Source organism: Eurypyga helias, unplaced genomic scaffold (genome assembly GCF_000690775.1).
Source record: "Eurypyga helias isolate BGI_N326 unplaced genomic scaffold, ASM69077v1 scaffold5156, whole genome shotgun sequence".
Taxonomy (NCBI): Eukaryota; Metazoa; Chordata; class Aves; order Eurypygiformes; family Eurypygidae; genus Eurypyga; species Eurypyga helias.
Window position 1 is genome coordinate 36,438 of NW_010255890.1, and position 13,799 is coordinate 50,236.

Sequence of the window (13,799 nt, forward strand, 5' to 3'; positions counted from 1 at the left end):
TCTGGCAAGTGTCTAGGAACCGGGTATGTTTGAAATTCCCTTTACTATCAGGAAAGCCAAGGGACCAACCACTGTGTGGTTTTCCCAGGATCAAAGAGCCAGAAAACACCAAAGACTGGAAAAACAAAGGAAAAAAACCCACTCACACATGTGCCCACCCACCCCTTGCACCAGTTTAAGTCTTCTTGGGCTGTGTTGCTGGAATCTCCTTTTTCTGCCTTCACCCATCACAGATGGGGCCATGGCAGCTTGTCACCCTTAACTCAGGCTCGATTCATCCGGGCTGCACGGACAAGGCAGATGAAAGGTCAAACAAAGACGGGAGAGACGGAGACAAACCAACTGCCCAATTTTAGATATTAAGACAGTAGATGAGACAGCCCAGACAGAGACCCAGGTGCTGTAGGTCAACAGCCTGAGATGCTACATCAGGTTGTGGCCGATGCCTTACAAACCACAGAAGGGACAAAGTATTTTTTTTAAAACAGGCACTTGACCAGCAATTCTTATTTCCCAGTCCATAAGGGCCCAAAACACCCGCCTTTGAGGGAATAGGGGAGCCTGGTTTTCTTTCCCATCCCAAGAGCCAAGCGCTGATACCTCCCTTCCTGAAGCTGATGGGGAAAAAGATGCTTTGCAGACCCATATAACAGGATCTTAATGTCCTCATCCCTCAGTTTCCCCAAATGGCTAAACAGGGATAATTTGTCAGGAGATTATTAGCCACCTTTCAGCTGGCAGATATTTCAGTGTCAGATATTCCTCCCAATAACAGCAGTAATTCTTACTATTGTCACTAAAAATGAACTGACAGCACAGCCTCGAGACGTGAAGTTTTAGCTACTGATTCTCGCCAAGATTTCTTACATCTCTCTAGCACAGAGGTGGAAGATGCTGCCGCTTTGGAAGCAAGCAGCAGAGACTGCAGGCTCTGATAAAAATGAGCAGTGTTAACACCATCGTGCAACTTCTCAGAAAGAAACCTGCTTTTCAATTGGGAGACCAGTGATGCTAAAGAGATGCTGTGAACCTTTTTAGGGACCCCCAGCTTAAGTTTCATGAATGTCTGGTAGAAATTTCTCTAGTGAGAAATGAACTGTTGCCAGCTCAGCCCTGACTGTAAGGAATGAGGTAGCACAGCAGAGGATCTGCATCCCGGGTTGGAGCACCTCACACGTGAGCTCTGATACAGCACTTCACTCTCCCTGGAGTGAAGGAAAGCCTGGAACTGCAGGACTATAATTTTCTTGACATTTCCTGACATATTTACAACACTGGCCAATTTATCAGCTCCTGTAGAACGTGGCTTATGTGACAGCACAATGGGCTGGGCAAAAGCCTCCAGGACTGTCTCATCAGCTAAAATGTCCTGTTGAATGTGCACTTCGTGTGAGCGAGTACCTGCTGCCACCCGGGCAGCTCTGCAGGGGAAGGCAACTGAAGCTGAGTGGGTTTTTCACCAGGACTGTTGAGTGTGCACTCGTGTGAGCAAGTACCTGCTGCCACCCGGGCAGCTCTGCAGGGGAAGGCAACTGAAGCTGAGTGGGTTTTTCACCCCTTGAGAGCATCTGAGTGCCGCAGGGAACAGCCCAGGCATTTGCTCTCCTCTCTGTCTTTTTTGTGATGCACAACTAAGGCCTCTTCTTACTTCCCTGGACTCTTCCAACCTTCTGGTCAACCACGACCTGATTCGGATGGCCTGTGAGTGGGTTTAAGTCATATCCTGAAGCGCAAAAGAAGGTGGGGAGTAGGTGAGGGACACAGCACCCACATAACACGATGAAGGGTGGATGTGAAATGGTGTTGGGATTCACATGTACTGGGGGGTTACCCAGCTATATCCTTCGTTTCAAATTCTCCATTCTCTACATCTCACAAGGCCAGTGGAGGAGTCCCTGATATGTAATCAGAACAGCACCGATACAGAGAGGTTATTCAGAGTGGTTCCTGCCTCCCGTTCCCCAAAAGCAAGCCCAAACTCCCAAACAAAAATGCCAAATTAACTTACGTGTTCAAGGAAACATGGTCCAATTTCACTGAGATGAGGGTCCTCGTTGTTGTACTGTTTCTCCAAGTCCCGGACAAAACCCATCTGAAATCTGTAGATATCTTCAATGTTGCCAAAGATGATTTTTAGCTGTTCATCACTGAACATGTCCCTCCTCTTCCGGCACTGCTTTAAGTAACCCTGCAAGGAGTCAGAAAAAACAAGCCGTAGAATAATCCAAACACTAAGGCTGAGCCTGCTCCCAGATTATTCTTGAAGAAGGATCCAGTAAAAACAGAATCAGAAAATGGCTCTGAAAACCAAATCCACTTGTTACGACATGACAGTCTCCATCAACTCCTGTCTAGGAGCAAGCATGCAACAGGTAAACGCTACGAGTCCTTCTTTCGATAGACCACATCTCATTTGCAACGGCTGTTCCCACCGCAACCCACAGCAGACCCACGGCACTACTCTTGCTAAGGACACGCCAGACCCACTGCGCTCAGGGGTTCACAGGAGACAGCCAGGAGACGCTGGAGACAGCGTGTGCCACGCGTTGGGAGGACAGTGCCGGGGTCTGCCACAATGTCCCTCAGCATTTTGCACGAATCAGTTCTGCAAAGGCAAGGTTCCCCAGAGATCTCACGCAGCACAGCCTGAACAGCTCTGTCCCTGCCTGTGCCGCAGAGAACAGCACGATTTGGCTGACAGCTCCAAAGAGGGGTGTTACAGTACTGTACGCCTGTTCTTTCAGACATCACTGCTGCGCAACACCCAATACCTGGTGTAGCTCCTACAAACACTGCTGTTTCCATGAACTCTTCAGAGGCACACGGCATTCCAGAGGAACTGCGAAGGGGCTGTTTGATCATCTGCCCATGCTGATTGCTCCCTGTAGCCACAGTGATCAGGACAAGGAAGCAGATAACCCTGCTTAAAAATTCTCTATTGACGTGTGGGTGCATGCTCTTGGCCTAGGAAGAGGGTACGGAAGGTGCAACCACCATACTGGTTGCAGCACCAAATGAAATGCCGAAGGAAAAAACTCTTCAGGCGTTCCCTGACTTGGGAGGCAACATGGTTTATATCCCCCCATTCGTCTTCCTGAGGCTGAGACAAAAGCAGAAGGGCTGTTGTCCTGTGAGTGCCATGGCAGGGAACCCCAAAGGCCTGAGGTAGGCTGGGGAGGGGTTTGCCTCACTGGGAGCAGCCCGAGCTGCTGATCAACGCCGTCTACAGGAAAGCAGCATTATTTTAGTTTTGTTTTCTAGACCCCCCACTCCATCAGCAGAAATAGGCTATTCCAAACAGTGTAAAACGAGGGAGAATTTTTTTCCTGTTTTCTTAACTATCATCTTTCATTGCTTTTCTTCCTTTTAAAGTGGAAAAGGCTTTGTACCCTTCCCTGTACAAACATCAGCCTCCTTACTGAGTCCACAGACACTAATGTCGAACAGAGAAAGAGAGAGAAAGAACAACGATGTGGAGAGTTTAGGGAAATTCTCCAAAATCACGGAACGAACCTGCAGTAGATCTGGAATCAACTCAGATCCCCCGTGTCTCGCTCCAGCGCAATAACAACATGCTCCTCCTTGACAATTCTGCGTGTGCCTGTGATACCCACTGGTACCGAACCCGAGCTTAGCTGGACATGACGTGAACACAGCCTGGTAGGCAGGCACTGCCCAGAAGACGCCCTGACCTAGAAAGACTGAGCAGATCAATACTCGACACACCAAGTTCTGTCTGCCTCCCTGTTTTGCTGACCCTGCCTTATCCATGAACTCGCCATCCTGGCTTCAGCTGAATCATGAGGACTTCCTCAAACACGCCTGCCTGAAGCACACGTGGTCCAAGGGACGGTGTGACACATGGGGGCTCTGGGTGCTTACGCTGGGTTTCTGGCTCTGCCCCCGACCTGTGTGACATTGAGCAAATCACCTCATCCCCCCCGTGCTTCATCTGTCTGCACAACTCAACCAGAAACTCTGCAAGGCCAAATACCAGATGCTACCTTGAGCTGGACTGCGGCCTCTTGACTGAAAAAAAATAACACGAGGGTCACCAGGAGATGACTTTGCCTGCCTGTATTATATAGGAAGGGAAAAAGATGAAGGGAAAAAGATGCCAAGAGCTCCAGTTGAATGGCTATATTTGGGAACTCTAGATGCTTAGTCACACAGACGAACCGCCAGCTGGTGACACGCAGCTGCTGGTCCACAATGCGAACTACTGGAACGCTATAATAAACTGTCCTTCAGCCTCGCCGTGTGGTTCCTGGGAGGGAGAACAGATAAATGAGAAATGCAACTTTGGCCAACCTGGCAAAGAACCAACCTCTGCGACGTCCAGCTTAGCTAGAAGGACACCACTACCCTGAATTTGCTGGCTTTTTCGGCTACGAAGCTTGGGTTATGGAATACCTTCTGTATTTGCTAAATCTAGGTCTCTCTTCTTCCAGGAGGTCCTTGATGACTCATTTCCCTGGGTTTCCCTCTCTCATTTTTCAAGGCCAGGAGGAATGGGAGCAGGCTGGTTCCCACGTTGCAGGACAGTTACAGAGCAAATAAAAATTAAAACTAGCAAGGCATAATGCAGACTATTTCCTCCCTGCTGCTTTTCATGTTTACCTGCATATCACAGAGCAGCTTTCAAAAAGAAACCAGACGCGCACCTGCCCACGAGGCCAGGCTCCTTCTGACACCGGCTTTGGTGCTAGCAGTGCCGGATGACTGCAGCAAGCCGTCTGCGTTAAGACCTTTGCCCTGCTGCAGGCTGCCCTCAAGCCAGCCTCCCCTCTCGCATCCTGCTCTGTGAAATCAGTCACTGGATGACTTACGCGAACATCTTTCAGCCCTGGGGTTGCTATTGGCTGCGACTACTGTCTTGAATATTCCCCGTCCTCCCTGTGCTGGTTCATCACTTTGCCCGAGTCACGTGTTTCAGAGACGCTGAAGCAGCACATTTCTGTACAGGCATCTATAAAACCACGGGGAAAATAAAGAACGCATAGAGTTCCCGAGCCTTATCCTTTATCCAGCTTGTGAATTTGGATGGTTGGTTTCCAGCACAAGCCAGCAAAGAGGAGACTGAAGCTTTATACATAATACACTGCAAGAGCCAGCTAGAAGGCTGCTGCGTAGTTTTTTCCAGTAAATTTACTTCTGTTACATAAAACAATGTCATCCTCCTTCTGCTCACCCCGTCAGGTTTGCTCAGAGAAGGGCTAGCTGACTGATGAGCAGATGTTGGAGAGCGTTTTGCTCAATGAATACCTAAAAATAGCTGTCGAACTGTCTCTCCTTAAAGTACTTTTCCATGTAGTCCCCGAAGTATAGGCCAAAGTTGGAAAGTATTTGCAGGAAGTTAAGTGCGAAGTTTTCCCCACCCCAGAGTGGGTTTAGAGACAGTCGGGAGAGATGGTCCGTCCGTCCATCTCTCCCTCCCTCCCTCCATCCTTCTTGTCTGGCTGAGAGCAAGGCGAAGGAGAGAATGAGACGATAGCCACTGCAGGCTATAACTTCAAAGGCCATTGTGATGATATTCCAGTTTCTTTCCATCTCTGCGCCAGTTTGGAGCTGTCTACACTGTCCTGTAGACCATTCCCACCTTGGACCAGCATGTGGGCTGTAAAAGTACTGCTCCGTAGACTGAACTGAAAAGGCAAACCAGAGCATGTCTGCTCCCAGGCACTCAGGATTCCGAAGCACTTGTTCAAATGCCGGTCTACAGCAAGTTCTGAATGTCAGACACTCTGCTGGCACTGGGGGCCACCTGAAAGAGAACATGAAGTCCTGCAGGAACACACGCCTGTTCCTCAGAAAGGCAGCCAGCTCCGAAACAGAAAAATGAGGTGTGCACAAGCAGGCTGTGAAAGACAGCTACAGACTGCACACTGGGGAACACGTATTTGTGGTATATACATCCCCATGGATCCAAAGAGCATTCTGCAGGCGCTCTCCGGTCTGGGATTGATGGATGAGAAACTGGTCATACGAAGGGGCCAGCAGCCTCTCAGATGTGGTCCTCTGACGGGCAGGCCACGCTGCTGCCAAGGAGTTTTTATGCTGTTTCTCTCTGAGGCAGCACAAAAAAAGTGGGATTTATCCATCTCCGAGAATGAGTCGGGCTAATGCCATCCAGACCATGTGAAAACCTGTCCCACCAGCACTGCACAGCAGACTCAGTGTGACACACTAGGATGCAATGAGGATGTTTTCCACACGGCATTCAGAACCGCCCTGGCACCAAAGCAAAGCTGAGGTGGAATCCAGTCAATGTTATTAAAAAGTGAAATTGCCTGGGAAAGAGCAGAACGCAGCATTGGAAGTTGGCTAGCCCTCCTAACCTCCCACCCCCAAATTACTCATAATACGGAGGTTTCCTTTGATCTCCCAACTGGCTCACTGTTCCCAACCAAGCTCTGTCACTTCTCCCTCTAACACCTCCTTAAGTTTAGCCTTGTTTTCCTGACCCACACGCTGGTTCAAATCCTGCTCGTTTCTCAAAGCGCTGCACCCTGCTCTCTGTAGCCCTCCTGGGTCTCCCTCTTCCACCCGCGCTCCCCACCGCATGCTGCAGCTCAAACCACCTTCTCTGCTCTCATCAAGTGGCTGTCCTGACCGAGCACCTCGGCTGCTCCGCCGCTGTCACTGCTCCCACACCCTCCGGCATCCTCCCAGGATCAAACCCCGGGCTCAGGGGGTGTCTTCTCAAGCCTGGAGATGGCCGTGCACACATGTGGTGCTTTACAGGACAGCGAGTGCGCAGCACTGCCTGCCAGCAAGGCTGGCTATTGCTACCCACTATTAAAGCCTAGTTTTCAGCTTATTTTTCTAAGCTCTACCGCTAAGCCCAAAATGCCTATTGCTGGATACATCCTTAAGGCTAAATTCTTCTTTCTTTCTTTGCCCCTTGGTGGTATTTTGGAATAAAGATCCATCCACTCCTGATAATGCAATCCAGGGAAAACTCCACATTTTAGCCCTAACAAAAATCTTCACGAAACAGTTTTCACCAAGCAGCAGTCAGTCCTTCACACCCTACGCAAGGGCACAACAGCACGGCTCTGCTGCGATGGGGCATTCCCTGCAAGCCAGCCGCTTCGCGCAGGTAATTGTCATTCCGGTGCTGGCTAGCTTGTGAGCTCCTGGCTTGGCAGGACCAGTGCCACGGCTATTATGAATAATAACACGGTGTATAATAATATAGTAGCAGGTAGTGGAAATACATCCTGAAGCAGAAAAGAGCAATTGGAGGGCTCTTAATCACCTAGCAGGGGCTGTGGTCCTCTGATAACAACCACACATCTTAAGGTGCCTCATCGGAATTAGGATGTTACTCATTATAGCTCAGCAACAGGAGCATAACTGCACACTGCTAAACTCCGTACTAAATCAGGCTCAACCTTCGCCACCCAGCCAGAACTCCTCTTTCATCCCCTCCAATACGTTTTACGGCTGCTGTTTGTCCTGACACCTTAAAATGAAGAGCAAAGGGAAGAGGGGAATTCGCCAGTGTCAACAGCACTTCTGCATCTCATCAGCAGTTGCCTGGTGTCCACTCGTTCTTCGGCACAAATAACACCTCTGTACAAATTCATCCAGTAGCGCGGGGAGGAGTTCAAGCCATCCCACGTCTCTCCATCTCCAGCCCCCTCTTCGGCACAAACAGAAACAGTCACGTCATGCTGTGCCAAAATGCCTGGGATGACTGAGCTGTCTCTGAGCCTTCTCGAGGCAAATGGATTGCTCTGATTAAACCGAGCACAATGAGGCTCTCCAGCAAGGGACAGCCCATCATTTTGCAGATGAGAATGCCCATTTCAGTCCTCCTCCTTCTTTAAGAGAGGCAGCTGAATCATTTCCTGGTGCTCTACCTGGATTTATCCCCTCAATACCATTTTGCATCATGCAGAGCAAGGCAAAAGCCTTAGAGAGCTCTTCCATAACTGGGAAATACCATTAGCTGCTGTAAATCAGTGCTACCCCACAAATGCCACTGAAGCTATACCTATCTGTAGCTCCTGAGAATCTGATTTGGCAAATCACGGGGACATGGCTGGGAAACGCAACCTAAGGTTTATTCAGTTTTTCAACAGAAACGTGCAAATGCAGGAAAAGAAGCAAGATGTGGAAAGGTTCCTGCAGTTCTTCCCTTCTTCAATGCAAAGCCCTCTGACTGAAATAGCACAGCGAAATTAAGCTCATTTGTTTCCAAATTGAAATCCCAAGACTCTTCCATATTTGAAAAGCATCATAGATGCTTTTTGGATGGCTGCTCTGCCTTGTCAACAGGGAAGTAGCCAGTATGAAGGGAGGAAGACATTTTTCTAAGCAGAACTCACAAGGGGCTTCAGCACACTGACTCTGCAAAGGCTGGGCACGGGCTCGCTAAACCCTAAACCCTCAGAGGGATAAGCTGAAAGCCATGGGCTTTGATTTTAGTGCTAACGCTCCCCGGTGCAGCCATGCATCCCAAACACCCAGCGCTGCACGCACCGCGCTCTGGGTTTAGCTCGTGGCACTAATTCTCTGTGCTGCAGGGCTCGTAGGGGTTAACTGTAACATGAAGAAGAACTAAGTTGACGATGTGATGGGTTAGTCACCAAAGTTCATTTGCTTGCCAGCTCCCTTACACTGGCTAAATGCAACGATCTTCATTTCTCAGGGTGAACACGCTTTGCTCTGAAGGCAAACAGGGACCATCCTGGGCCAGGGGAAATTGTGAACCCAGTGTGACAGACACAGATGAAATGGGTAACTGGTTGGTTTAATTACAACCTCATTTCCTCAATCACAAGTTCAAAAGTAGATGGCATTGGGTTTTAATTAAGAGGACTGTGTGAAGGATCCCCACAACATGAGTTTTTAGTCAGAGGTATGGAAAAAAGGTCAGAAAATTGTACTTTCAGTTAACACAAACTAAAGGTAATTATCAGATCCAGCAGAAAGTTCTCAGAAGTATCAATACTTATTGACAGACGATGCTTAAACACAGTACTCAAACGCAAGTGCATCTTTTTCCACCATCACCCAAGGACAGACCCAGTCCTCAGCTCTCAACAGCCCACCCCACGTCCTGCTGCAGCACCCCAGCGTCACAACCCCCGCGTACCTCGCAAATGTCCTTGAGGTGCTTGATGTAGTGGCGCTCCGTGCTCATGATTTCATTGATGACGTTGGCTCTCATCTGGTCTCGGTTCTGAACGGTCCTGCCGAGACAGAGGCAGTCGGCGCTTGGATCCAAATGGCCATTCTGCACGTCGCTGGTTCCCTCCTCCACTCCATCTTCTTGGTTTACCCATAGCTGCGAGGAGAAGAGGGGAGAGCAACAGGCTTACTCCTAAAAGCATCAGGAAGCCAACGAGCTTTGGGTTGCGTGACTGATCAACTCCCTCCCTACAGCAACGGCGATGCTCCGGCCAGCGACGCACCACAGTGTCCTCAACAGCTCACAGCCCAGACAGACCAGTTTTAAACCAGTGCAACCAGCCCCAAACGGCTCCACAACCACTGCCAAGTTCATTGCGTGAACAAAGGGATTTCTCGCGTTGACAGGTTTGATCCCAAATATAAAATGGTCAAGTGAAAGGGCAGCTGGACTGCTGGATGCTGTCAGGTGCTCGGCACCAAGATGTAGATATGCAAAACAGACCAACCTACAGAAAACTGCAGGTACTGCGGGAAGCGCTGCTTGTCCCAGTTCCCACACTCCATCAGCTGGGGTCAGCCCAAACAGGAAGAATCCTCTGGGAGGAGGGACGAGCCCTTCACAGGTGACTGATTTAAGAAGGTCAAGGTAGGTCTGGTTCAGATATCTGAATGAATGTGAACATCAGCCCAGGCTAACCGGGTTGTGGCACTGAGTTTTCTGTAAACCTCCCAGGCCAGGATTTGTGAATGAGCACTGATTCTCATTTCACAGCAGCTTTCCTCATCATTTCACATGAAGAGCCTTTCTCGCTCAGGCAAATGCCCTATCTCAGCATCCTGAGACGGTCATCCCTAAACTGCACCCAGATCAGACTGGCTGAATAAGTCTGCTAAACCTGGGGGGACTGAAGGCAGCTTTGGAAGGCTGGGCACTGAATACCCTAAATCGGAACAAATTGCAAAAAGCGGCGAAAAAGGATCGCTACGTTTTGAACACACTGGATTTTCCTTCCATCATCAAATAAAAACCATACACTGAGCTTGTAAACGGAAAGGTAACGCTGTCTCCTAGTCTGTGTCTTTGAGCAAGTCTGTGCCCTGCACACAAGTGCCTCCTGTTTTTACCTTTTCCCCCCAATAAAACCTGCTTCAAATAACTCCGATCAACACCAAGTGGGCTCAGTGTAGTCTGCAAACAAACATTAAATAAAGCTTACAGCAGACAGAAACACTGCTGCCCTACACAGATCACCCAAGCTGGTATGTACAAGAAGTATTTAAAGCCCCGAATACTGGAGACTTTCAAACATAAAACTGTAACTCCTATGAACAGTGAAACTGTCCACACAACAGAGTGGCATATGGGAAACAAACTGATCTTTCGTCTTCTTTTCAGTGTTAATAGTTTTTAATACTTTCCCATTATTCAGTTTAAATTTGGGTTTAAACAGATTGCAAAGGGCTGTGTTCCTGTAAATGAGTAAAGTAAAAAAAACCTAAGCCTGCCCATGCTCCTTCCCTGCTTTCCTAACCAATACTGCGTTTTGCTAAACCACTTCTTACAGCTCCCACGTTTTGCCATCCTACAGTGCGTTATAAAGGCCAAGAAGCTGAGATGTTTGAAGAAAACCTCTCCCTTCTCCAGCAGAATGTTAATGATTACGTAAACTTAGGGGATAAAAAACCCCACAGCAATGAAAACCCAGAGTTTCCACCCTGCTCTCGAGTGCACCCTGTGCCCAGGAGCTATCGGGGACTTCACACGGGGGTGTGTGGGGCAGCAAAGCCTGTTTAAATGACACGATGCCGTGGGGCAGGACGTGCTGGGGGCATCGACCCTCCGCAAAGCGCTGGGGAGAGCTGCGGACCCCCGGCTGGGCTCACGCCACGTCCTGGCAGCGCCGGGCACTTCCCAGGGCAGGAAATCCAGCACAGACCATTTGCCTGAGCGAGCAAGTGGCGGAGCCAGGATGGAGCCGGGCATCCTGCCTGCTCTGCCCACGCGATCTCCTACCTGTGTCCCCCCGACGCTGCCAACACAGGACCTCCTTCTGCACATCAGGAGACCAGAGGGACATGCCAAAGCCTGCCAAGGAGGCAAAATAACCCCTCCTGCCACCTCGGCACTGCTGCCCTTGCAGGAAGGAGCCATCCTCGAAGCCCACAGGCTTCATACCTCTCCCCACGGCAGCGCAGCCGAGAGTCAATTTAATGTCTTGTGTGACAGAGCAGAAGCAAAACCCAGCGAGTAGGGCTGTCAGCTCTCGTTTCGTACGTCACGATGCACTCTGGGGGAAAAGGGTGCGTCCAGGCAGGCACAGAACAGCCGCGCGGTCCTGCGGCACCGGCAGCACCCAGGGTGGATCGGCTGTGGGCAAAGCAGGGCTGAACTAAGGCTGAGCAGCCCTGCGTGCAGCAGAAGGGCTTTTCAGTGACCCCAGCCAGGCCCAGCTATGCCACTTTGGACACTGGAAACTCCCAGGAGATGCAGCATGCCTGGGAACAGCTCTGCCTGCCTTTCCCCAGGTCCTTCCCACAGGATGGGGCTCTCCATCGCAGCATCTGCTGCAAAGACGGACTAGGTCATGTTGAGTCCCAGTTGTGGAGCTGCACATGGATCTCTGAAAGGGTTTTTTGTAGGATTTCCATCAGCACTGGGAGGTCTGGTTGAGCCCTGGGTCACTGCGAGGGAAGGCAGTGAGTTAGTGACCCAATCACACCCAAGGAGATGGGGATCCAGAAAACAAAACCTCCCTGGGCACACTGGAACCAATTTCAGAAGAATGTCGCCTGTTCAGAGAAACAACCCAAAAGCAAGTCAGAAAACATGTCTATTCCCAGTAACCCCGACTCTGCTCTGGAAGAGGTTTCAGTTACGCTGAGATAGAGCAACGCTTCATCTCCGTGAGCAGTTCTATGCTGAAAACTAGACATCCAAGCACAGCTTCTGAGTAACTGCCACGCCAGCGTAAGGCTGCCGACGCGACCGCAGGGGCCAGCTTACCTCAGCGACACTGATTTTGGCTGGGGCTCTGCTGTGAAAACCTGGGGCCATCCCGGGCAGGACAGAATTGCACTGGGAGTCCTCGGATGGATACGTCCTCATGACAGCTTTATTGGCATTCCAAACCAAATACACGTTGAAAATCAAGCAGGACCCTGCTGGCTGAAGGTTAAAATAACTTCCCATCCTACTTTCCCGCTACCACGAAAAGGTGTCTTGCAGCTCTCCCAAACCCAACTGGGACAGCTTGTTACCAAATTTTGTGACAGTCCTGCCAGTTTGGCAGCAGAGGGTATTTTTGAAGCTCTACCTCCTGGAGTCAAGTGGTCACGAGAAAAATTCCAATTTTTCATTTAAAAACTAAAGGAGGACAGATGTAATCATAATAGTAGGGTGGGAAGCCTGAAAGTGTGAATCCTAAAGGCTTTGGAAGTCTAAGGCAACTAGCCAGCTTGCAGATCTTCCCAATTTGTGCACTGCAGGAACACTCCCTGCTTCCACACCTGTGAATCTCAGGAGTCCTGCTTTTTTCCTTAAGGAAATTTTTGCTCCTTCCCACCAGGAATCATGTTCCCAAAAGGAAAAAAAAAAAATATAGTTCTAGTCTAGATGACTTGAGCTTAAAAACAAACGCAACAATGCTACTGGTAACGGAGGAAGCTGAATGTGCCCTCCAGCCTCAGCTGCTGAAGGACTAATCCCACTGCGCTGTTCAGAACCCCCTGATTTTTGTCTTAACCTCTAAAGCTCTCTATAATTCCAGCAAGGATCATTCTTCCAGAGGATCATTTGAAGTTTGGACCATGACTCACAAAAGATGAGGTACACTGGCAGCTCTGCTCCCGACCTTGGGCCAACCACTTAAACTGGCGGAGGCCATCCCCGTCTATGAACGGGGATAATCTACCTTACCAATGACATTTCTCATGAATATTTTTGAGGTTGACAGACTTTATGTTGAAGCAGAGGGCGGAGAAAATCTCTGGCGTACTTGGACGTGTGGATTTAACGCATCACCATGGGTTCACCGCACTCCTGTACCCACCCACGAGCAACGCTTTGGCTAGATGGCCCTTTGGTCTGATGCGCTGTGGCTGGTGGTGCCCCTCCTGCTCTCCGATCCTCTCGTGCCTGTGCTGAGAAAGAGCCAGGCTGTGCCGGGGCAAGGGAAGGCTGCACCCAACGTGTTAATTGTGTCCTCTGACCCAACACCACCACCCCAAGCCAGATCCTCTCTGCTTCACTGGCCTGCTCGCTCAAACCGCAATGATGGCGTGCTGCAGGCGACAGCAAGGTGGAAGAGGCAAACTGGGGGTGACACGGTTTCTTCCCAGTAACTTATTAAATGTCATATTTAGTTGATTTAGACAACGCTGCAAAGGTTCCTGTTTTAGCCCAGTCCCCAGTCACCTGTGAGTAGGGTCTTTGCTATGTTTTAGACACATGTGACTTTCCCAAAAACGCTTCACCCCAGTTGCTGCGGATAACAGCTAATGGAAAAAGGGCTCCCTCTTCCCCAGGTTTTCCAACATGCACTGGACACAAGTGTACAGATGTACCTCCCTCCCACTGCAAACATCTCTTTTCTTTTCTAAAAGAAACTTTAAAACCCAGGTTTTCTCCCAGTTTCACCTCATCTCCCCCTCTTTCC

At 49.8% G+C, this 13,799-nt stretch overlaps 1 protein-coding gene across 1 annotated transcript in view; it reads right to left on the reverse strand.

Annotated features, from left to right (window-relative positions):
- Positions 1 to 13,799, reverse strand: part of ARHGEF9 (Cdc42 guanine nucleotide exchange factor (GEF) 9) — a 58,380-nt gene that overhangs the window by 36,437 nt on the left and 8,144 nt on the right. The window contains exons 2-3 of the mRNA XM_010153454.1: positions 9,107 to 9,298; positions 2,009 to 2,188 (exon numbers count right to left, since the gene is read on the reverse strand). Coding sequence (XP_010151756.1) covers positions 2,009 to 2,188; positions 9,107 to 9,298 — 372 coding nt within the window. The remainder of the gene's footprint in view (positions 1 to 2,008; positions 2,189 to 9,106; positions 9,299 to 13,799) is intronic.